Source organism: Coffea arabica, chromosome 11c (genome assembly GCF_036785885.1).
Source record: "Coffea arabica cultivar ET-39 chromosome 11c, Coffea Arabica ET-39 HiFi, whole genome shotgun sequence".
Taxonomy (NCBI): Eukaryota; Viridiplantae; Streptophyta; class Magnoliopsida; order Gentianales; family Rubiaceae; genus Coffea; species Coffea arabica.
The window spans coordinates 40,186,094-40,210,409 of record NC_092330.1 but is presented as its reverse complement, the minus strand read 5'-3'; the positions used below and the strand labels follow the sequence as shown (position 1 = coordinate 40,210,409).

The 24,316-nt window shown below is 35.9% G+C and overlaps 1 protein-coding gene across 1 annotated transcript; it reads left to right on the top strand.

The window, feature by feature from the left end:
• Positions 1-6,471: 6,471 nt before the first annotated feature.
• On the top strand, positions 6,472-14,907 carry LOC113716815 (receptor-like protein 4). Its single transcript, XM_027241294.2, has 9 exons — positions 6,472-6,819; positions 6,946-8,016; positions 8,454-8,604; positions 9,637-9,708; positions 10,327-10,395; positions 10,718-10,786; positions 11,431-11,508; positions 13,464-13,669; positions 14,377-14,907. Exons 1-9 carry the CDS (start codon positions 6,726-6,728, stop codon positions 14,481-14,483), a joined length of 1,917 nt encoding a protein of 638 aa, XP_027097095.1. The 5' UTR covers positions 6,472-6,725; the 3' UTR covers positions 14,484-14,907.
• Positions 14,908-24,316: the final 9,409 nt, after the last annotated feature.

Genomic DNA, 24,316 nt, shown 5'->3' with positions numbered 1-24,316 from the left:
AGTTATACTACTAATACTAATAATTTGTTTGCATAAAAAAGTCGATAGAGTTCTTGAACTTCAACTCCCAATTCCCCAAACTTTTTAGATGGCATCTCAACTTTTCAGCTTCAAGCTAGTTAACCAGGGTATCATTTTGTTTTGCTGTTTCCTGAGATGGTTAGCACAAATCACAAATGATTTTGCGACCCATATTCCAAAACATTATGGTAAATGCAATGCCTAATCAATTGAATTCAGTTTCACTCTCCGAATATCCGAAAAAGAAGCTCCATGTCCTGCATGCATGAGTCTGTACTTCGTATTTGCATCTCAACCAAAACAGTAGGTCATTTAGGTATTGGTTCCTGCAGTCGTGGTTAAACCTACTCATATACAAAGCAGTTGACTGGTTCTTTTATTAATAGATTAGCAGTGTAGTGGTTCATAGAACGAGGGCAAGTATGCGTTTTGCTACAGGTTTGGTGGACCAAAGATAATTGAACATGAATTTTCTACGACTGCAGAAGTATCCTAATGTGAAAGCTAAACTAATCTCATTTGTCCCAAAAGGTGATCCATTTTCGTTGTAGTAGTAGTTGAATTCGAACTTCCACATGATATTCAAAGTGGGTCTTTCGGCAGCATGTTAGGCCTCCTCTGAAATCAAAGCCTTTCTGGGATCCCAATACTAAATGGAAACACAAAGTTTGACATTCAACTAGAAGTTAGAGCCGAGAACAAGAATTTCTATACAAGAAACTAAAAATGTAATAAGCACTAATTAGACAAAGGGTTGGCTCACTGGCGTCTCCCCGGCAGACAACGGGGGACTCCTGTATGGCAAAATTGGAACAAAATTGAAAATGTATCTAAAAGCGGTAGGGGTGCATCAAACATAAGTGTGTACTTTTGTATTATAAATTAAGTGTAATGTAAATCAACTAACGAGTACCATGTGAGTTGCATTCACGTTATAGATTAGGTGTAATTTAGATTTACTATTAAGTGTTTCAAGTGGGGTCGCTAACGAATCGAACTGTTCGTGAGCAGCTCGAGTCAAAACTCAATTCGAGTTCGAGTTAATCAAATCAGATTCGAGTTTAAAAATGCCAAATTCATTAACTTGCGAGCGGGATCGAGTATGTATATATATATATATATATATTATTTTAATAGTAAAACTACATATATATTCCTAATATTTTATTATTTCTTAAGAAAAAAATAATATTTTATTTATTTATTTATAAAATAAAAACAATTATTTTTATTTTTTTAAACTTGAGCTTGAGATTTAGATTGATAGTTTGTTGAGTTCGAGATCAAGTTTAAGTTTTCTAAAATTAAATCAAGATTCGACTCGATTAGCCAGGTTTGCATCCCCAGTCACAGGAGCATATGTGAGAAAAAAAAAATTTGTAGACAAATGGTGTGTAATTACGTGCTTTGTCAAGTGATTCCACATGCCCAAGTGAATATGGATTTGAGTGAACTTGATGTCTAAATAATCTCTTCACGGACCACTTATTTAGCTCAATCACTAAAGTATATCACGATAAGGTCACAACTCACAATCTTGTTTTTTTTTTTTACTGTTGGCATGATCAAGCTGCCTAAAATGTTAATGAAAGTTTATTTCCATGACCATTATAGATAGCAAACAATCAAATGCAAATGCCTTTGCCTCCCGTAACTGACAAGAGAGCCATTTTTACTTTCGTACAAAATGAATTGTTAACTCTGAAAAACATCAAAGGAAAGTATTGTAATATATGTATATTGTTTTTCAGAATAGTAATAGAATTGCCTCTCATTTTTCATGATAGCATACTGCATACTTGAACTGGTTTACCATAAACCGACATGAACATGTTCTAATTAGAGAGGTCAAGCGCAACTTGCAACCTTCAAAGAAAGCAACCTTATCCTTAGTTGTTAAGAATGCCTCGCCCAAAGGCAGATGAACTCCTTTTAAATTGATTACTTCACTTTAGAAACCTTAAAATAAACATATCTTTACAAGGAGAGGTCCCATGTTTAGTAAGTACCTATTATTCTGATAAGAGCATATATGATGCAGTTGGGCATTAATTGATAAATTGCTGTGTCAACTAATTTGGTTTAAAGAGGTTTCCAGTACTAATGAGTAATGACTGATGAAGGGAAAGTCCTTCAACATGATTTGTTGTTTTTGATATTGATGTCCAATTTAAGCTATTTAAGGTCGTAAATGAATAAAAACTGTCGGTAGAGAAGTAGTGATATTTATAGTTGAGCTTTAAGGTAAACTAAATTACTATCATGGATAAAAAGTAGTAGAAGGTTTAGAATTTAGAACTTCGGCCTTATTTGGCAAGCAAGTTTTTGGTTAAGTTTGTCTGCTACAAGTTTTTTAACAATTTTAACTACAGTAATTTTAAAAAATTTTAAACTATATATTTCAAAATATCCAAAAATTTACACACTTCAAAAAAAAATTTTCTACAACTTTTAGAGTAAACTATAGTAACATTTTAGACAAATATTTAAAAAACCCACTTGCCGAACGGCCTTCGATTTTGGATATAATAAGACAACTAAGAAAAAGGTGCTTGAAAGAAAGGAAGATGTCTACTCTTTTGGAAGAATGCAAATAAGCGAGTTAGAAAAGCATGGTGTTTTATGTAAATATTGGGAGAGATATTTGTGTGTTGTGACATATACACAAGAATTGAAGCGTCTTAAAGTTGAAAGGGAATCATCGTAAGTGCCCCTTTTGAAACTATTACATCAATAATTTGACCTAAATATTTTTTGGCTTTCCCAGACACCACATTGAATTTAATAAAGGGAAAAGAAAGAAAGGCAGTGGATTGATTCCTCATTTTCCCCCTTGCAGATACGAACCAGGATTGAAATGTTATAATCCTCAGAGTTTGCTAAAATTTTGGACCCGAAATTTTACTCTGCCAAATAGTAAAAAAAAAGAAAATTGCCTATACACTGCATTTTTGGCAAAGAGCCATTTTACCCATAGTAAAAAAAAAAAAAAAACCAGACAAATAGGCAAGAAAAGAAGAGGGCTTGTTTTGCACTTGGTCCTACGTTCCATCCACAGCTATTGGCCATCAGTAGACGCCATGAAACTCCACTAAATATCATGCGCCACTCTTCCCCAAAACATTCTTTTATGGGTTCACGAAGAAAACAACGCAAAGAAACAAACTGAAAATTTGACGTCTGCGGGTCACGGGTGAGGGCTCAGTACAACCTACTACACCCCAAGACAACGATGGAATTCATTTGTTTTTGTCTTCGGGAATCTCGTTTGATGCGCAGATGAAACTGTTCATGCATTAGAGCTTGATTTTTTTTTTTTGGAAGCAAACATTAGGGTTTTATTTGATGAAGTTTTCTGAAAGTTTTAACAATTTCTAGGTAAGAAGTGAACGACATGCGGCTTTCAGGCAGGGATTTAAAAAGCGCCCAAATGCGAGGCAGCTTCTACCATTTCATTTTCCGAGTAAGAATAAATCAGAAGTGACCTACTTGAGGGAAATTTGTCTTTCTCGATTTTTATGTTTATTTTTATCCAACACTCTACTTGAAATCAGCTTGTGAAATTAAAATGTCTCCTCGTTTGGATGTAGTTTTTTAAAGAATTTTTTTTTACATAAATAATTTTCAATCATCTTTTTATCTTATAAATATTAAAATTGTTACGGTACATTTTTATACAAAAACTATTAAAAATAGCAATCCAAACAGGCTAACGCGGGTGTAAAACATACGTTTGTGGTAGGCGATAGACACGGTGACTGAGCCAAAAAAATCAGCTGCCTGAGAAAAGATTTTATCGAGTGAACAACTTTGCATTTTCTTAGTTAACAACTTGTGACTTGATGAACATCAATTCAATTAAAAATTTTATGGTCCCCTCTCATAAGTTCGATCTGTCTCATCATTTGTTTGCTCTAACAAAGCCTAAAGCAAATACAGATGATGCCTAAAGAAAATTGCTTATTATTATTTAGACCAAAAACAGATGATATGCTTAATTAGAAGGAAATTCGTACTCCTTGATACATGGCTTCTTGTGTTGCACATGACCTCAGTCACATGCACTCGATACTACTGTTGCTTCACTTTTTTCTTACTATTTTCCTGTCACAATGACTGCCTTCACCAAGTCAAAACTCAACAGGTTGAGTTGGGCATTCCAATGGAGTCACTACTGATTCAAGTTATCCATTAAGGGCATGAAAAATAGAAGGGCAGAAAGATCCCTATCTATTTTGGTTCATAATTGCATGTATCAATCTTTCTGGAGTGTGAAAAAAGAAGGGCAGCTTCCCTCTTTGTTCACAACTGTTACAACCCCTCAGCTCTTTCATCATTGCTCAGAGTTTTGCAGGATCTGGTAGCGTCACTCTAATGTCCATCCACTAAATATTCATGTCATCACATTATACAGCGTATCATTTACCAAGGACTAGTATATGATTTCCCTCTAGGTAAAAAAAAAAAAAAAAAAAAAGGGTTAATTCATGAACTAATCTTTTTATCCAAATAGTAATTCTATATCCTTTTCTTTTCTTCTTTTAACTGCGAATTCGAAGAGATGCAGTACGTTTAAGAAGCGGGGAGGGAGAGAAAAAGAAAGCTCTAATTCCTGTGGAAACCTGTGTGAGTGGGCATCTCCAAGTTCCCAGCTCGGTCGATGAGAATAAATGTAACGCAGGTTTGACCTTTAATTTGCTACGAATACAACTGTAACTATGCCTTCTTCAACAGGTTTTGCGGCGGCATGGCAACCACGTCCATAATGAAAAAGACCAAGAAATCATCATCAGCGACAAATACGCAATAGTTTTTGCTTGCATATGAAATTGCTGCTGAAGGCTTCCTGAGGAGGGAGGAATGGACTGGACATCTCCCCTGAACTTCCTTTGGATCCGCTGTCTCTTTCATATTTCCCCATTACCTTTCTTTTTCATTCTAGTAGCCTTTTCACATGACATTATTGGTATCCTACCATAAATTCTTCTGAGCAGTAGTTATTAGGCCCTGCATTTTTTGTCACTCTCATGTGAGAAAATGAAGAGTCGATATGTGCATGCAACCTCCTCCTCTTTTTTTTTTTTTTTTTTTTTTTTTTGAGGGTAATTCTGGCCACTTAAGCTGAAAAATGTTAGGCTATAATTGAGTTAAAGCTTTGTTTTTTAACTTTTACATGACTGATTATAGCAAGTTGAATGACCAAGAAGCTTGGAAAAGAAACAGATCAAGAAAAGAATGTACGTGTTGGCAAAGATCCAAAACCGTACAAGGATCCAGCTCATCCATGCAAATTGCAGCAAACTTGCATGTCAATATATTTATTCCCCCCTTCTCTTCCGGTCTTCAGATGTACACATGATGGTGGTTTCCAGATTGGCACCATGACAGATGACGCCAACCATCAGGGCGCTAAATTATACTACTAACTCTCTTTTCCTGATAAGAAAAAGAAGATCAGTCCTACTTTTTGCCTTTCTAGCACTGATACATGCATGTTTACGTAACAAATTCCCCTCATGCAAGGAAATCCATTGTCCCAGCCTCTCTCGAAAAACACTTCTCAATTCGTTTATCAAAAATCCACCGTATGCTGTTGTCAAATAAATGAAGAATAACGTTCAGCTCCTATCAATCCAACCAGCAAAATAAACTTTGGAAACACCCCATATGGATCCATTGTCCCTGCCTATCACTATGCCAACAAAGTCAACAGGGCCATCACTACATTAGATGAAATCACAAAGCAACCACTAATTTACGCCTTTATCTTTTTCCCTACCATCTCAGACAAAAGACAAAGAAAAAATCGTTCTGAATCCCCTTACATTACATTAAATGAATTTTTTTCATCACTCACTTTTAAAATCGTAATTTTATGTCCATTACAAAATCAAGTTGATCCTAATTTAGATTTTTGACCACTATTACTTTGAATTCATCATACAGCCCATGCATGATCATTTTTTTAGAGGTGAAAAGATTAGAATTTATTTATAGTTAAACAAATGATCAAATTCATACTTATTTTTATCTCTCAAAAAGTAGGATCTGATTCGTAGTTATTTAATTTTTTCTTAAAAAAAGTGAGATCAAATTTAATTCATATCTATTTTTGCCACTAAAAAAAGTGGAATCTGGTCTTTTTGTACATAAAATATGACTGTACGTAGATTATGTGGTGATTTCAAACTAAAAAGTAGTTGAAAATTTAGGTTAGAATCAAAATTTATTAATTTTGTAAGGAAGGTAAAATTAACAATTTTAAAAGTGAAGAATAAAAAAATTATAAATGTAGCGAAAACCATTCTTTAATCTTAAACCTCCCAACCACAAAGTCCAATCAAGCATTTCCAAAAAAAAAAAAAAAAAAAAGGGTTCAATCAAAGAAATTCTACCCCACCTCAAAAAGAGAAAGTCACAAGCCACCACCATTACTGCCATAATTAATTCATCGTTCCTTCTTCCCTGCAGTCCTCATCAATACCGTTTACTTCGCTTTCCAATTTTCCTTCCCTCGCGCCCCTTCCCGCCGCTAATCGCTCCACATTCCCTCCTCACACCTAGACACCGCCCACCAAAACCCCCACCAAAACACATCCGGGAACAATTTGCCAAAACTCCAGCACTTTCCCCCATGTCCAGACAAGTGCTCTTACATCATTACACACACTACACTCACTAAACCCACTCTCAGAAACACCATCATGTCCCCTCTTCCTCTCCCCCCTCTCCTCCTCCTCCTCCTCCTCCTCCTACTCCCCACCGTCTCCTTCTCCCTCTCCATTCCTTACCCCTATAGTAAGTAATCCCATCCATATCATCATTCACACACGCTCCCACACTTTTTGAGCTTAACCATTTTAACTAACAATCTTTTAACTGTCATAACTAACGTTGCTACATATTTTACTTCTAACGTAACAGATTTTTCCCTTCACATCGACTGTGGAGGACTGACGAACTCCACCGATGTCTTCAACACCACTTGGATTTCCGACCGGTACTACACCGGCGGAGCTACTGCGGTAGTTTCCGAGCCACTCCTCTTTGTTCACCAGCAAGAAAAGACTCTCCGCTACTTCCCAATCTCATCCGGGAAAAAGAATTGTTATAGTGTTAAAGATGTTCCTCCCGGAAAATACTTCCTCCGGACTTTCATCGCCTACGATAACTACGACGGCAAGTCTCATCCCCCCTCCTTCGACGTTGCCGTTGAAGGGACTTTGGTGTTTTCTTGGAGGTCTCCTTGGCCGGAGTCCATTTCGAGATACGGGGCCTACTCGGATCTTTTTGTCACCATCTCGGATTCCGATGCTGACGTGTGTTTTTACAGTATTGCCACTGATTCTCCCGTCATTGCTTCTTTGGAGCTTATCCAAGTTGACACAGACGCTTACACTTTGGGCAATGGGAATGGCTTTAGTAATTCTTCAATCTTGGTGAATTACGGGAGGATTTCGTCCGGATCGGTTCAGTGGGGACCCGGGTTTTCAAACGACACTGACCGGTTTGGCCGGTCGTGGCAATCGGATGCTAAATTCTTGCCTAGACGTGGAAAGATTAGAGCAATTTCCGCGATAAGAGATGTCATCAATGTTGAGAAAGAACCGAACTTTTTTCCCTTGAAATTGTACCAGACAGCTGCAATTTTGGTAGGAGGGGATGGAAAATCCGGGGATTATCTGGGGTACGAATTGCCTGTGGACGCGAAATTGGATTACTTGTTATGGTTTCATTTTGCCGAGATTGATGTTAGTGTAACTAAAGCAGGACAAAGAGTTTTTGACATTTTTGTGAATGATGTGAATATTAGTAGAGTGGATATTTTTAAGAGTGTTGGGAGTTTTGCTGCTTATGATTGGAGCTATGTGGTCAAGAATTTGACAAATACAATGTTGAGTATTAAGCTGGTTCCAGTCGTCGGTTCGCCTACAATTTGCGGGGTTGAGAATTATGCTATTGTTCCAGCTGATCTTAAGACTCTTCCTGACCAGGGTATGTCGAAATTCATGCCTATTTGCATTTTTCTTCTTCGTTTTGAATATCTGTTGACCTCTGCAGTTGCTTAGCTAATTGTTAGGGGAGTTCTTGGTTCCTCATATCTGTTGACCTCTATAGTTGTTTATGTAATTTTTACGGAATGTAGAATTTGAACTTTGTTGCTTTGGATTTAGGAAAATGATTGCAATCTTCTAAATGTAGGCATCAGAAACAATAGGAAAGTTGGCATTTTCACATCGATGTTAGTGGGCTAGAAATTGATGGATTCAGTGTTTCATTGGCATCGGTTTTTATTACTATATCATAGTGTTCTTGTGGTTTGAAAATTAGGAGACATGAGACTTCAAAATTGTATTTAGATATTTTGTATCTTTGACCCGGTAGAATTAATTTGCATTTGACTTGAAAAGTTGTTGGGATTTTCTCTGCAGCTACTGCTATGCGTGCATTGAAGGAGTCCCTTCGAGTTCCAGACAGGATGGGTTGGAATGGAGATCCATGTGCCCCTACTACATGGGATGCATGGGAGGGGGTGGCATGTCATACATTAAAGGATGAGTCTGCGCTGGTGGTGTCCCAAATGTAAGTTCATTTTTATTGTGTAAGCAGTGTTAGTCAGTCTTAAGCATAATGCTTATATAATCAAAATATGGTCTATGAGTTAAGAGTGTGGTTGTTAAATTTGTTAAACATTTTTGTTTTTCCAGCTTCAGGGGTTAATTAGATACTAATCAATTGGTAATTTCTCTCTGCATTGGAATGTATGTCATTAACAGGGGTTGTGAACTTAAGGCAAAGTTTTCCATGTTGTAATTTAACTTTCTTGCTATTGATTTTGTCATTTACTGTCTATAACTTTCAATGCCTAAGTAGAACACTAGACAGAGCCATTGAATTAACTCTTAAGGAGGAAATGCATTTGACTCACAAGATACTTTTCCACTATAAGAAAAAAAGAAATAAAAGACTTTTGAGCTAACTTTAATTACGACAATGTACTTCTTTAAATACTAAGCAGAATTTCTAGTCAAGTTTAAATACTGATAGACAATCCTCCAAGGATAGCATGCTGTAGATGGTTCTTATCCCATCTCTTCACACAATGTACTTGGGAGCATGTCTGTGGTTCGAGCTGCTTCCTGTTGTTGCTTTTCCTCCTTGGTTTCAAGTGGCAGCAGGCAACACATAACTGGTGGGTTAGCAGCATCATTGTGTCTCATGGTGACCTCAACCATGCTTTAGTAGCTAGTTGGGATGCTTGACCAATTCATGACATCAAATAATTGACTTTGTATCATTATCTTATACCCAATCATTTAAAGTAAGTCCAAATGGCTGTTACTGATCTTCAAACGTTGACTTTGTGGATTTTATCACTTGTGGTGCTTTCTTTACTAGGACTAGCTTTAGTGCTTTAAAGGGGTTTAGTTAATTTTGTGCATGCATTCTTCTTTTGTGGAGATTTACTTATCCATGTGGTTGGAGGAATGTTAATTCAATGAATAAAAATTCATTTGTGTTCAAGAACAAAGATTTTCATGGTGAAGTAGGGTTAACTTTTCTTCTTGTGGATTATATCTCAGTTGAACTCTCTTTTCTTGTTTTGGTTTTCAGAGATCTTGGAAACCGAGGCTTGAAGGGTTATATTAGCGATCAGATTTCTCTCCTATCGAATTTGGTGAGCTTGTGCGTATCACATTTTTGCGCTTTACTGCATGTACACATTTGAAGAATATTGTATCACCTGCAAACACATGGAATAACATTTTCTGGATGCATAGTTTCTTTCGGCCTTTTTGTGTTTTGGTTTTAATATCATTCTTATCATCTTCAAAGTGAATTTCGTATCAATTCATGGTCTTCTATCATTCCTATGCTTGCTGGTGTCTATACCAGTATGGCTTACATTTCCTTGAAGAAGCTACTTGAAAATGACTTTCTTTTGGTGGCATCCCAATCAGTTCTATTTTAAGGGATAATCTTTCCTCATCTACAGTTCCAGTCAATTTTCTCTTTTCATGTTTATCAACTATGCATAACGTCCTCAATTGGGCAAAAATATTTCCTCTCAATTCATGTTTTCATCCATTTGTGTTGGGAGTATATATAAGCTGTATTCTTGAGAGAGTAAGTTTCGTCATCATAAGGATTGCTCTTGCATGACAGAATGCAAATACAAGCTGAGAACAAAGCCACTTTTTTTAACTTCATTTCTGTCTTTAGTTGTTTTTTTGCTGGAGTCTACCAAATATTGATTCTTATATGCTAGGATTTACCAAACGGACACATCTTTTCGACATGCAGGAATTTAAGTGCTAACTCTTTGGGTGGAGGTTTGCCAGAAGGATTGGGTCAAAAGTCTCTTGCGAAGCTGTAAGATTACATATTCTGATCCTGGTTTTAAAAATATGGCTACAGTGAATACGATTGAATTGAAACTCCAACCAATGTGCAATGTTTTGCTACTTGACCATGCTTTATTACAAGAGTTGCACTTAAGTGAAATTATATCACTTGCATATTAGATTTTTAAAGTGCATGAACGCTAAAAAGTTTTATCTCATGTCTTTAACGGTTTTTTCATTAATTCTCGAAGGTGGAATGACAATATGCTAGAAGTCAACTAATATTGATCAGAATGAAATCTGAGTATCTACTGGACATAATTGCTTTTGTTGTTATGTTGTTGATGCAGGGATCTATCAGACAACAAGTTCACGGGGTCCATACCCGATAGTCTAACTTCTTCTAATTTGCAACTTGTGTAAGTTGTCTGTCTTTTCATGTATGTTCTTGCACGAATAGTTAAACCCTGTCCTGTTTGAAAATGGATGTACATCTTTTATTTGGGTCACATACCCAGGAAAATTTAGGAAAAATTAGTGTAGCTTAAAGAGGGAAGTTTGAAATAACTGTTGCTACATTATCAATTCTTTTGAATTTATAGTGAAAGTGGTATTGTTTTTGGAACATTAGCTTTGTTTTGTTTTCTTTGGCAAATGGAAAATTAACTAAAAATAGTGCCTACCATTTACCAGGAGTAGTTTTTCACCCGCTAAAAAGAAAAAACTAAATCAGTATTGGAACAGCGGAAGTTCACTTTGGAATAGCTTTTAGTATCTTTTTGGCTTATGGATCAATTTACATGAATTGGCAACGCAATCAGATAGCCACATTCATCTTCCTCGTCAATTTCAAGCCTAATCCTTTCACTTTTAGAGGTTACAAGGCCATTATATCCGCTTTTACCTGTCTCTGGATAACCCACTTGACTTTGTTAGAATAGTGGAGACCTTTGTACTGTTGTTAGGAAAGCTATGGCTTTATGTGAAATCAGTTTACACGTCAATTATGAGATATTATGTACAGTCTGATCTTAATTTTCTAATGTTATGCATTTCTTCACAGGCTTTTGAATGATAATCAGCTGGATGGCAGAGTGCCAGAGGAACTTTATTCGATTGGCGTTCATGGTGGAGCTATTGAGTATGTCCTATTCTAATCCTCTGGCTAATCTTTCTGCATGAAACAACTACTCACACACACAAACACTCATGGCAACACGTGTACATATGTGGTCATATGTACATGTTTTTACATATCTATATTTGTTTTAATGTAATTCAAGTGCTGAGTCTATGTGAACCCCATTTTGTTTAGCTATGGTATATGCATTTTAAAGGCCCGCAATTGGGTAAATTGAACCTGCAATGTGGCTCCTTGCACAGTTTTCCACCACCAATGTGAACTTGGTGCCATTTGGATGGCATTTGGTTCATATTATCTTACCACTAAGCCTATCACACGATCGTAAGCACATGCTCTGCTCAAGGCTTGGCATATTTGGTGGTTGCTTTGTCTAGAGATCCTTTCATACAAAAGACCTAATTAATTGCCTTCCGTTGTTGTTCTTTCACACTCTTCAAAATGCTTCCAGAACTGACCCTTTGTTTATATATCTGCGCTGCTGCAATGGGTCTCTCTTTCTCTTTTGTTGCTCGATAGATTTCCTTTTAGCATCCTTGATCAGCCATGGAATGCATTAGAATTCGAATTGATTAGATAAGGTATTACAGATACGTTATGCTGCAGGGAATAATTTTATGTTGGCTTAGTTGAACCACAGTGTACTGATAATTTAGGGGTAAGACATCTTAAAAACATTATTTACTTAAAAGTTCAATTGGGCCAATAGAAGTTATTTTGGATGGTAGGGACCTGAGCGTGTGTTAAACACTGAGCACATTCCCCCACTTGAGAAACACTGATGGAAGCTATGTGATGCTTATGCTAAAGGGCACGAGGTACTGGAAGCATGATGACTGATATAAGCTTTACAGAAGAGTAATACTGCAGATAGAGATTTTATCCTCTCATAAGTGATTCACCAAAATTTTCCAAATCTTAACTGCTTTGTTGCACCCTCAATACGGCTATTTTCAGAGCAACAGTTTTCTTATGCTTTATGTTGCTTAAGATTCACTTTCCTCTGATTATGAGAATGGAATTTGGGACAAGGAGTGAATGTTTGAGTATTTACTTCGAAATTTTAACTCCCCAGCATAGACAAATATGGAGTTGAATTTCAGTCCAAAATGATAATTAACCTAGTTATTTGGATGAATAAAACTTGCAGGATTTGTTATCTATAGTTGGACATGTTTTAGCAGATGTTGAAATCGTAAAACAAAACAAAAAACCTGTTACAGTTTAAGCTAGAATATTACTTGTTATGAGTCATGGTGTTCCTTAAGAGCATCTCCTGTTCTTAAGCTCTCCATAGTTATATTATGATCAAAACTCATCATTAGATTGGGAACTGATTATGTTAATCATGAGGCATATGAAATGTAAAACTCATGGCAAGGAAGTCAAATTCAAAGTTAAAACAGAATGAGCTGTCTGAAGAAAGACTGATAATGAACGAGGTGCAAATTAGGTCAAGTTTCATCATTCAGGTGAAGCCATTCAATTCTTGGTGGTAAAGGCTGACTTTGTTACAATTTCTTTCTATTTTTGCAATTCATTGTCACTTAATTCTGAAGCTTAAGTCATTCATCTCAAATTGAGGCTTTGACAAAGTTCTATCGAGCTGAGCGTAGGATACATCAGACAACATTTCAAGGACCTATGGTGATAACAATTCTGAAGATCTTGTGTTTAATGCCTATCGTCCTGGTCTTTTATAATTAGGCTATCGAACTCTAGCCTGGCACGGAAAAATTTTCTTGCGAATCGAGATTCCTGTAACTTAGCAGATGTTCTAAAATAGGGAACAATCTGCTGTTGGATAACACAAGCTGGGGAAGTTCCATTGTTATTTTGAAGATGTATCACATGTTCATTGAATCTTGTTACTAATAATTGCTAATCCTATTTGTTATGTTTTGGATTATTTTGCTTATCTTTGGCTTATCATGGAATTTATCTGTATTTCACAGTCTCTCTGGTAACAAGGGGTTATGTGGTGTACCTCCCCTGCGTGAGTGTCCTTTATTCTGGGGGAAGGATGGCTTATCTACTGGTGGTAAAGTTGCAATTGGTCTATCATGTCTTTTTGTCTTTTGCATGTTGCTGCTTGCGATACACATGTGCATCAAGAGACGGCGCAATGACTATGATTTTGGTTTACCACACGAGTTGATGTGTAAGTAATTCTTACAAAATTTTGCTTCTGGTTTCTTCTAATGTTTGTTGTTCCTTTGCATTTGAATATTGTTGATTTACCCATTATTACATTTTAAGCAATGGATTGGAAATTTGGCAGGCTAATAGCCTTTTGAAAACGTGCTTTCATTATCTACTCATGTCTTATGACCCGGTGAAATTAAACTTCTAGAGAAAGGTTAATCTATTTGATGTTCGTTTGATCTATCTTCTGCGGTAACACTCTCTTTTGACGGCTTTCAATGCCTACTGAAATTCATTAAAAGAACATTATTCATCTTTTGCGTTGAATTCATCACATGATGCTCATCGTAACATTTTCTTAAGAAAAAAGGTGATCCGTCCTTGATAGACTCTTTACTTCAGTGAGCTTGGAGTTTCAGAACAACTAGTGTGGTTGTACCTCTGTGTGGATACATAGTTAGTTGTAAATTGTGTCACCTGATAACGTGTGTATCTCCAGATTTTACCCAACATTACAGTTGGTCTGCCTGCCTTCAATCTCGAAGCTTTCTTTTCCTCCAGTTAATTTACATCAATCTGCTGCACACTTTCTGAAATCATGTGTATTTAATATCGAGTTCAAGATTCACACCTTTTAAATTACGATAGCCCTGTTCCTGAACTTGCTAAACATCGGATTTTATACTGATTTATGTTGTTATTTCAATGCTTTTCCTTTTCCAGCATTGGCTGCAAAAAGAAACAGGTATCAGAGGCAGAAATCTTTGATGGCTCTTGAAATGGAGAGCCAACACGCCAAAGGATTCATACCAACTTACAGCTCAAATTGACAGAGCATTTTCACGAGTAGTGTAGTGGAACATTAGGATTTAGACAGACCACAGCTTGCCAAGAGGGCAAGCGGAGGGGACCTCAGCTGTGTCGACACAGTGGGCGGAGACCGGCGGCGGATATGATACGTGTTGACATGCAAATGGCTTGGCAAAGATGTGACTTGTTTTGGCTTTTTCTCAACAATTTGTATTGAAATGGGGTCCTGGAAAACCACATGGTTTTGTAGAGTGCAACGTATCTTCATTTATTCATCTGATCAAAGCCCCCTAAAAGAGAGAACATAGATAAAAGAAGAAGAAGACGGACAGCGAGTGAGATCGAGCAAATGCCCCCGATGTATTATACCCAATTTTCGGCATTTGAAGAAATATATTACGTGAATTCAGACTGTAGATAAAAAAAAAACCATTTTATTCTTTTCTTGGCGGTCCCATCACCCCATTTGCTGCATTATTTGCCTCATCTGGTCCCTCCCTCAATGTGTACATCGTCGTTGTGGGCTACAACATTTACTGCAGGCTTGATGCATTTCTCTGATGACAGGCTCCAATTTTGTCCAATAATTCACCCTGGTTTTGTCTCTATGCTTCTTGACTCACGAGTATATATATAGCAATTTATTAGTTTTTTTTTTTTTTTTTTTTTGTGGTTCACGAAAAATTGACAACTCATCAAACAAATTGATTTTCAGCTCAGAAGCCAATAAGAACACAGCCAACAGTGACTAGGTACTCTCCTTCACATCCCGGTGTTGCCAGATTTGAGTTGTATTTGGACCACAAAGCTATGGCATATTCGGGTGCCACCATACACGAATGGCAAGGGAAATGAAGGAAACTGTGATGCTTGGACATATATATATATCTTCACTCTATGTCGTCTTCATCAACCCTTGTATGGAGGGCCCTAGTGAAATTTGACAACCATTTCTGCCACATTTCATTGACTTGAACTTCAAAGAAGGAAATTCTTAAATTTAGGGAAATTAATTTCCAATGGATCGAGAAGAAAGTAAAAGGTGCCATAACTTTGCTTTGCATCGTTTCCATTGAAACGTGGGAAAGAAGATCACGTAGAGCTTCTTAGCGTGAGAATCCATCTTCTCTATCACAAAATTCAGAAACCAATTTCCCCCTAAAATTCAGATGAAGAATAGAAAATTTGAGTAACATTGCAAAAGCTCGACGGTGAAGCGGAGTCAGAAGCTTACAAAGTCAGTAAAATGAGGAATATTTAGAAACCTAACAGTAGTACTTGTAATGAAAGGAAGAGAATTGTTGTAGCTTACAAAGTAAAAGTCTTATTAGTTAAATTGCATGCCAATGTTTGGAATCAACTCTGCCTAACCAGACCGACCGAACGTTTGGAATCAGTCTGGTTTCACATTTGATATTGCTGAAATGTCAAAAACCATACAAGAACTTTGCAGACAAGACAAAGCGCATCGTAAAGACTTGGAATAAAACAGCTACTACTCTTCGGCTTAGATGAATTGGAATATATGTCGATCGATATGGACAGATTTAGATCCGAAGTTACGTACCAATGCTAAAACACTACTACTAGTTCCACATGCAATGATACAAAGATCCTAATGATGATTTTTTTTTTTTTTTTTTTTTACCTGCGGGTTCTTCAGTCGAGTCGCGCGTAATGATTCAGGACCATTTCTCATGAACTTCAGATATATGGGGCAGAAACGGTTCGCTTGATCTCTCTCAATTGTTGCCTTTTTAATTGGTGACCCATTATAATTAATGATGATTTAGGTGTAAATGTGATGTGGGTTGGAAAAATTTCAAGATCGATGAACATTGGAAGGCCAAGATGTTTTTGTCACTTGTTGAGTAACTTTCAGGTCTCAACCCATTGCCTCAGTTTGTCTTCTTTCTCATATGCACCTTTCTTTCTTTCATTCATTCAAAGAAGAAGACTTGGTCGTTGGAGAGAGGACAGTTTAGATAGGATTAAGATGAGAGAACACTACACTACACTGTTTCACGGATTAAGACTCAACCCAACTATGGCTCCATATGATAATTCCACGACTCTGGTCACATTCATTACTTAACTTCGAGTTTTGACTCCACCATGCACATAAAACATGTATATAGCCCACTAGAAATCCAACTTGCCAACTTTCTTCCTTTTTTTTTTTTTTTCTAATTTTAATGCAAGAGTACTATCAGATGTTAACGTTGAAATACAACCTTTTTTTCTTCAAAAAAAAAAAAAAAGAAAGAAAAGAAAGAGTGTTTATGTTGTAATCTACTCCCTCCCTTTTTTTATAACTGACGTTTAAGAAATTTGCTCTTAAATACTTTTATCTGTCGTTTTATTATCCCCATGCAGTATTAATTATTTTTTCACAATTTTACCCTTTTATCTCTCTTTTCATAATTGGTGAGAGTTAATTTGCATTGCTTTTGGCCTAATAAAACAACACCATTTAATATTCTAGTGAGAGAAAATATGGGTGAATTAGATAATTAATGATGGTATAAAAGGAAAGTAGTGTATAAATTTAAACAATGAAAAACTTTTCTTAATTGGTGTGTAAAACCTTAAACGTCAGTTATAAAAAAAGGGATGAAATATTTGTTAAGGAAGTGATATTGTAGTTTATTATGAAGTGTGAAGATTGAGCGGAGCCACGTAGTCGTTCAGATTACCACAACATAATTTGTTACTCTTACATGAGCAAATCCTATATTTTATATATATATATATATATATATATATATATATATATATACGGGCCTAATTACCCAAGCATGGCTTTTGCTTTCTTGACATCGTCAAACTTTTCTTTTACTTTTCCTTTATTTCCTGTTGCTTTTGCGGCCGAACAAAAATCGGGGAATTTCACCAACCCCTCTCTCTCTCTCTAGTTCTTAGAAATTACGTACTAATGAAACACAAGCTGAGTTTTCTTTCTTTTTATTTTTCAACGAGTTTACTAAGACATTTTTGTTGGTTAAGGTAGACCAGACAAAAAAAAAAAAAAAAATCACTACACTCTAATTACAAGTCAAATTTTCCTCCATATTGTGTAATGAAATTTTAACCAAAGGAATCATCCTTCCTTTTTGAGCAAATTGCTACGATTCTCATAAATATATTTTCCAATTACCTTTTTATCTCGCGTATGTCAAACTGCTTCAGTAATTTTTCTACAAAAAATTCAGAAAAGTGCAACGACAGTTTCCTCAAATATTGCCACAAAATACTCTTTAACATATTGTGTGATGGTAAAATGTAGGACCAAAAAAGGTTCATGTTGAAAAGCAAGCAGCTACGTACAAACTACTATAACACATACATTTGTGTGTAAATTTGTACTTACGAATTATATATATATACACACACACCCCCATATTTGTGTACGATAGCGTGTGACAATGTGTCAACTTGTGTACAAAAAATTCAACAGGAAATAACCACTAGAATCTGCTCACATGACAATCAATTCCAGATCTGCTTGTTTGTTTATTTAATTTCAGGTCTCTTGCTGCAAATTCAACTAGTTGACCTCCTTGCTCCATGGCAAATTGAGGGAGACAGGCTCCAAGAAATTATTCTGCCCCAGTGTACATGTCCTATTTATTACCTGTATTGAACAACGACTTGCACAAAGAAAGACGCTCTTAGTTTCAAAAACAAGTGATGATGGGCACCGTTACCGCGTCAAGGGCTAAGAAGAAGTCCACTTCTGTGGCCAATCAGAGCAAATATACATATTTTATTTTGCATTTTTTTCTTGACTTTGTTGACCTCGTTACATGCAAAAGCCAAGTCTTCCATGTTCTTGGTTGCCTCCACTTTTGTCATTTTTTCACATAGTGGTGTGTTTGCTAGGAAGTTCGTGGAAGTAAGTTAAAAAAAAAAAAAGAAAATCTCAAATACATTCTTTGTTCAACGGTAAGAAAATCAACACAAAGCTTGGGAATTTTTTTGGTTCCCATCTTTTTATTCCAACATTCTTGCATGCACTGAACTGAACTACAGCACCTGCAAATACTACTGCTACTACAAGAAAGTTAAATGAGACTTCACTGAAAAAGTCATCATCAGTGATATCAACTTAGCTAGTGGCGGTAACTATGTCCATATGGTCTAGAAGTGGACTGCCCTGAGGGCAAAGGCAAAGGGAGAAGATCAGAGTAGTGTTTATCTGCAACAGAAGAAAACGAAAAAAAAAAATGGCATCAACTTGCTTTGTTTAGCCAACTACAGCATACCCAAGTTGCATAAACGGATTTGACTTTAGGGCATTTAAGTATATGCGTGCCATGTCGGCAGAAGAGACCTCCCCCTTCAACCCTTTCTCCCCAAATCATAATTGTACAACTCATAACCAGCAGCAACAAGTATATCTACTGTCCCATTGCCCCAACCTCATTTTTATTTGAAAAACGCAGGGGTAAGTGGACCCTTTTTACAGTTGGACAGATTCCACTATCATCTTGATTTTGTACATGTGAGTGATTACATATTACATGGTGAAGGTTTTTATAATCAGCTAAGAGTTAACATCTGTTCTGATTTTCTTTTTCGTATTTTGAGAAAATAATGGTAATTTTATTGGCACCACAGAATGTGTCACAGAACGCGGCATCTGCCTCTGGTCCATGTTGATGATTCCAAATGGAATGCTTACGAGTCTAGGTTCTGCAAAGAAAACAAGCAAAGAGTCTTTTTGTTCCTTTTCGCAATCTACATTCGGGCGATAAACCATGGAAAACCCCTTGGTAATCTTGCAGAAAACCAGAGGAAAGTTTGAGAAAGTTCATAGCCATCACTGGGTAATCTTGCTCAGAAACTGCATGTGAAAGCAGCCCTAGACATTTCAACAAGGTGGTGGATTCGTAAATCTACCTTTTCTAATTCTGTTTTCGATGAAGCGTACCATTTTAGGTAATGCACCCTAGAGAAACTTCCAAAAGAGAGAAAGAAAAGAAAAGAAAAGAAAAGAAAAGAAAAGAAAAGAAAAGAAAATTCACATACACGCGTTGTGCGAGGATTATTATGATATGATGTCCAATGGAGAAATTAATAAGTGATGAGTTGAAATTTACTTAATCAAATAATACACGTAAAATTAGACCACTTGCATATAATTGATGGTAGAAATGAAAAGTTAGGCAGATAAGAACATACATCAACATCTTCCCAGCACAGAAATGACAAAACCAGAAAACATACATAATTGACGATTGATTGCTGGAAAAATAAGTAGAAATGTTAAGGATATTGTGAGGCAACTTCTCAGCCAATAGGAGCAGTTATGTGGTAAACAGGGTGGTCGTGGTCCCAACATAATGGCTATTTATTTATAGTACTTTGAGTCAACAAAAACAACTTGCAACACACGGGAGGGAGGAAATGTGCAAAGCCCCAAAACCCCACTTGGAAATACGGAATTGCAGCAGCAGCAGCCAAGTTGCTTTGTGGGCTCTGTTGCACAAGAAAGTAAACTACATGATTTTGCGTGGAATTTTACAAATATAATACATCTGTTAGGCAAATCTTTGAGACTGGCTGTGAAGGACTTTACGTCTAGTGTGATTTTTTCTCTTGCGAGAACTCGGACTTTTGATTGTATAGCAACAACAAGAACAACTACCACAAATGTATGTTTTTTATAATAAGAAAAAATAATGCTGATTTTGACCAAATTCTTGTGGTGGGCTGGCTGTACATTTCTTGGTTGCATATATGATAAAAAAAAAAATTTTTTTTTTTTAATATGATGGTCTCCGCGTGCTTATCCCGTTTGACGTTCCAATCATTCTTGAACTGCAATGCATAACACTTTTGAATCCTGCATTTGTGGTTCCCTGCGCCTTAATTTTGAAAAACAAATTTAATTTGTTGAGATGGTTAATACAGCACAAAGGCATCCCTGCAAATCTATATGTGTATGAGAATTCGATTTGCAGGAAAAAGAAATTAAAGTGAAAGGTAAATCTAAACCATTTTAGCTCTTGATTTGAATCCAGAAGACTGCGGCTCATCGGTGGCTTTTAAATGGTGGAAAAGGAGAGATGGTTACTTTCATTTTAGTTATTTGAGTTATCATTAACAGATGACAAGTGGAATTAGGATAATGATCAAGTCATCAAAACCAATGATCTTTCATTTCAACAGGTTCTGCCATGTGAGTGTTTTTCACTTTTCCCTTAATTGCCACGTCTAATTCACGTGGCTTTTTTTTTGTTAAACTTTCGCCCAGCCATTAATCCACGGCTGCAAGCAACTAAGCAAGTGGCTTCAAGAGTACCACTAGCGTAACTATGCTGTTTTATTCTCCTAATAACAAATGGTAGGAGAGTCCGTTTGAATTACTATATTCTAAAATTTTTATAGAAAAACATACTGTAATAATTTGATATATGCGAGATCAATTAAAAAATATATTTATGAGAAAGGTCAAAAAAATTTCGGGAGAAAAAATGGCAATCCAAACGCTGTTTTAATTATTAGTAATTTGAAACCCCAATTGTAATTTTAAGTTTGCACGAGTAAGTATTACTTATAATTTTAGCTGGTTCATTTATCAACAAAGATCTCGAAGATGATTAAGAGGTTAACTGCGCGCTAATCAACGTCCTAAACTGGTTAGATCACGTGGGTTGACCCGAAAAGCTGGGTCTTTGTCCGCGTCGGTAGAAGAAAATCAAGCAGCAGTCAAAGATTTCCATATATAGCCATCTATCTTAATTTGTTTAGTCCAGTAATTAATTACAATTAGTAGTAGTATTTGTTATAAAATGATGAATTGCTTATTATTAGCATAATAATCTTTTTTATGTTTCCAATAAAAAATATAGGAAGTGTGTTTTGCGACTTGCGTGTGAACGGGGGAGATCCAGTTGGAATATATTGAAAAAAACAGTAATGCGTGTTGTTGACGTGGTAACTGGCAACCAACAATTTTTAAATGAGTCGCTTTTGAATTTGGATTAGACCATTAATTAACAATGAAAAAGGTCGATAGGATTGTGATATTTTCAGGAGATGATGATCTCTGGATTATGGAAAGATAAAAGTGTGTATTTTGTGTTCTTTCTTTTTTCTTTTTTTGCTTTGGGGTGCTCGGCTAGCACCCTTTAAGAGGGAGTGTGTGTCATTTTTTTTATGGCAAGAATGTTATTAATTTGGAAAAGTATCTAAATATAAATACAGGGTCGTAATAAATATAAGTGTGCACATTCATATAATAAGTTCGGTGTAAGTTAGACGTACCGAAGAGAGTAACCAGTCGGTAGAAAAATCCTATTTTCCTTTTATATCTTTGTTGTTGATAGCAGTTATTTATTTTTGTTAGGGAAATGAAAAACCATCTTATAGCAATCATGGGTTTGGCATAAATTCTTGGACCTAAAGTTTATCTTAAGCTCGAACACGTTACCAACAAAAGATGGTAACTAGGGGCATATTGAAAACAAGAAGATATTTCTGTCTTCTTTTGTGATCTTAATATTATAAACTCGTGAATAATCTTGCATCCATTTTTCTACATAAACAAAAAGATATTTTTTTAGTTGACTACTCATGCAATGGTTAGAGTCATTAGACTAGTAGTTCTTCCCATACTGTACGTGCATTCCAGTGGGTAAAGTACGTAATATCCAATTAATTTCCTGAAAAATATGACACATCTTATACTAGATTTTAGATTTAGAATGAGATAATGAAAAAAAATATATATATATATATATATATATATATATATATATATATATTTATATAGTTACGTAACCATTATTTCCTTTTCTTTATTCTACAATATCATTCCTTAGAAACCACAGGCTATCATGTAGGAATTAATTTACCTGTTTCTCATTAAACAAAGGCTAACAATTTTCCAAAACAGACGGACAAACAATTGATTAATGACCAAACATTGTACTACTCCTGTTCAAGAGAAAGTAGTATATTCACTCAAAACACTGCAAGGTAATTCTGTCGTAGTTTATCAATTTTGCGTACTAATATATTCTAGTGTGTTAGCAATCAATAATACGCTCTTACTTCTGAGAAACTTCAATTTAAACCAAGTAATTAGGCGCTTTCAATTGATTGTCTTAGAAAACCTATCTACCGGAATTGCTTTAGTTTGGATATTGATGATTGCTTACGAGATAGGCTAATTTAGTCCAGAGTAAATACAAGACTAATATATACTTGTATGGATTATTTACTTTTCCCACTACTTTAAGCTACTTTTAAGAAGCTTGAAGTTGTATGATATAGTTTTTCGAACGCACTGAATTTCTCTTTGCTTTTTTTCTTTGCAGTTCTGATCTATTATTTCTAGCGCTTGTTTAGAGTAGCGATGTAAATCAAATCGCGGTAAACGATTTCTAACAATTGGTTAATGAAATTTGTTTTTTTTTTAAATATATACAAAAAAAGATGATATTTTCGGACATGCTTCAGTTGAAATTAAAGCACGTAAGCGCAAATTTGTTTCTATCATCATCGTTCCTTAAAATACTTATCAACATGAACAATTGTGATGTCACAAAGATCAAAAGCTGTGCTGTCAAATTCTCTGTCATCTACTTAAACATCATGTGCATAAAGCTAAATCCACGATTTAGTAATTAAAGTAGTATTATCATGCATTCTTTGTCACGTTAACAACTTTCGGTTAGGATAATTGATAACAACACGTAGGGTATTAGAGAATTCGTACAACAATCCATTTTTTTAATTGCCTAAACTTCCAAATCAAAAGATTCCCAGTTATCAATTTCGTCACCGTCGGCCAGTGGCAAATTTTACTTTAGCCATGACATGGCAACAAAAAACCTATTTAATTGAAACATACGTAACGTCGGTGGCTGTGATTTTTGGTTTTCGCTTTGATGGTTTTGAGTCATCCATGTATTATGTCATGTCCGTTCGAGAAAATAAAAAAAGAAAAACTTAGGGAGTTGGAAAGTGCTCGTGTACTTTTTTAATCACAGTCCAATTCGAGATAATTACTGAAGATTACAGCTGATGAAAAAGCACCAGATATTATTAATCAATTGGGGCATTTTTGGCTTTTGATCTAACACTAGAGGCACCTACTCAGCTACCATGATGATGGCATGGCATCTAAAGAAAAGGGTTCTTTTGGTCAGCATTGCAACTGCAGCCTCAAAGAACAGAATCAAACTCTTCCGAAATGCGACGGCTGCTTTTAAGAGATCGAAGAACTTTGCACAAGAAATCTTTTATTATTCATAACAAGAACAGATGTAGCCCAAAAAGGGGAAAAGTCTGTGTTAAAAATAAACAATCGATCCTTTACACAATCATGTATTTAGAATTCCATGCCTCAGGAGAATGATTTATGCAGATCGACCAAACTTTATTGGTTGAGAGTTGAGATTTCTGATCAATAAATAAATTAAGCAGCATATCGTACTGTTGGATAAGCTTAAGGGAGATGAAAGGGAGAACTAAACTAATGCAAATTAATTAAAAATTGGATTAACGTACGTGGTAGACTCCTCAAGAGATAAATATGATTAATGGATGATCCATTACGCCATATGGAGGAGGAATAGGGAAATCTCACTGCAAAGTGTTTTCATGATGATGACAAGAGGAAAAGGCACCTAATTAAGTATGTAGTGGAAAAGACAAATAAAGGTTAATCCCAAGTTTATCGGATGTAGAATTTGATGAGCACACTTTGTTGGTAATATAGATCAACTAATGCTTCACTTGGACAACGTACGTACCTTTCTGAAACTTGACAAGTTTTTTCAAACAAATCGCTCCAAATTTTGTCAAACAAGTCGTGCTCGATGATATATATCCAGCAATT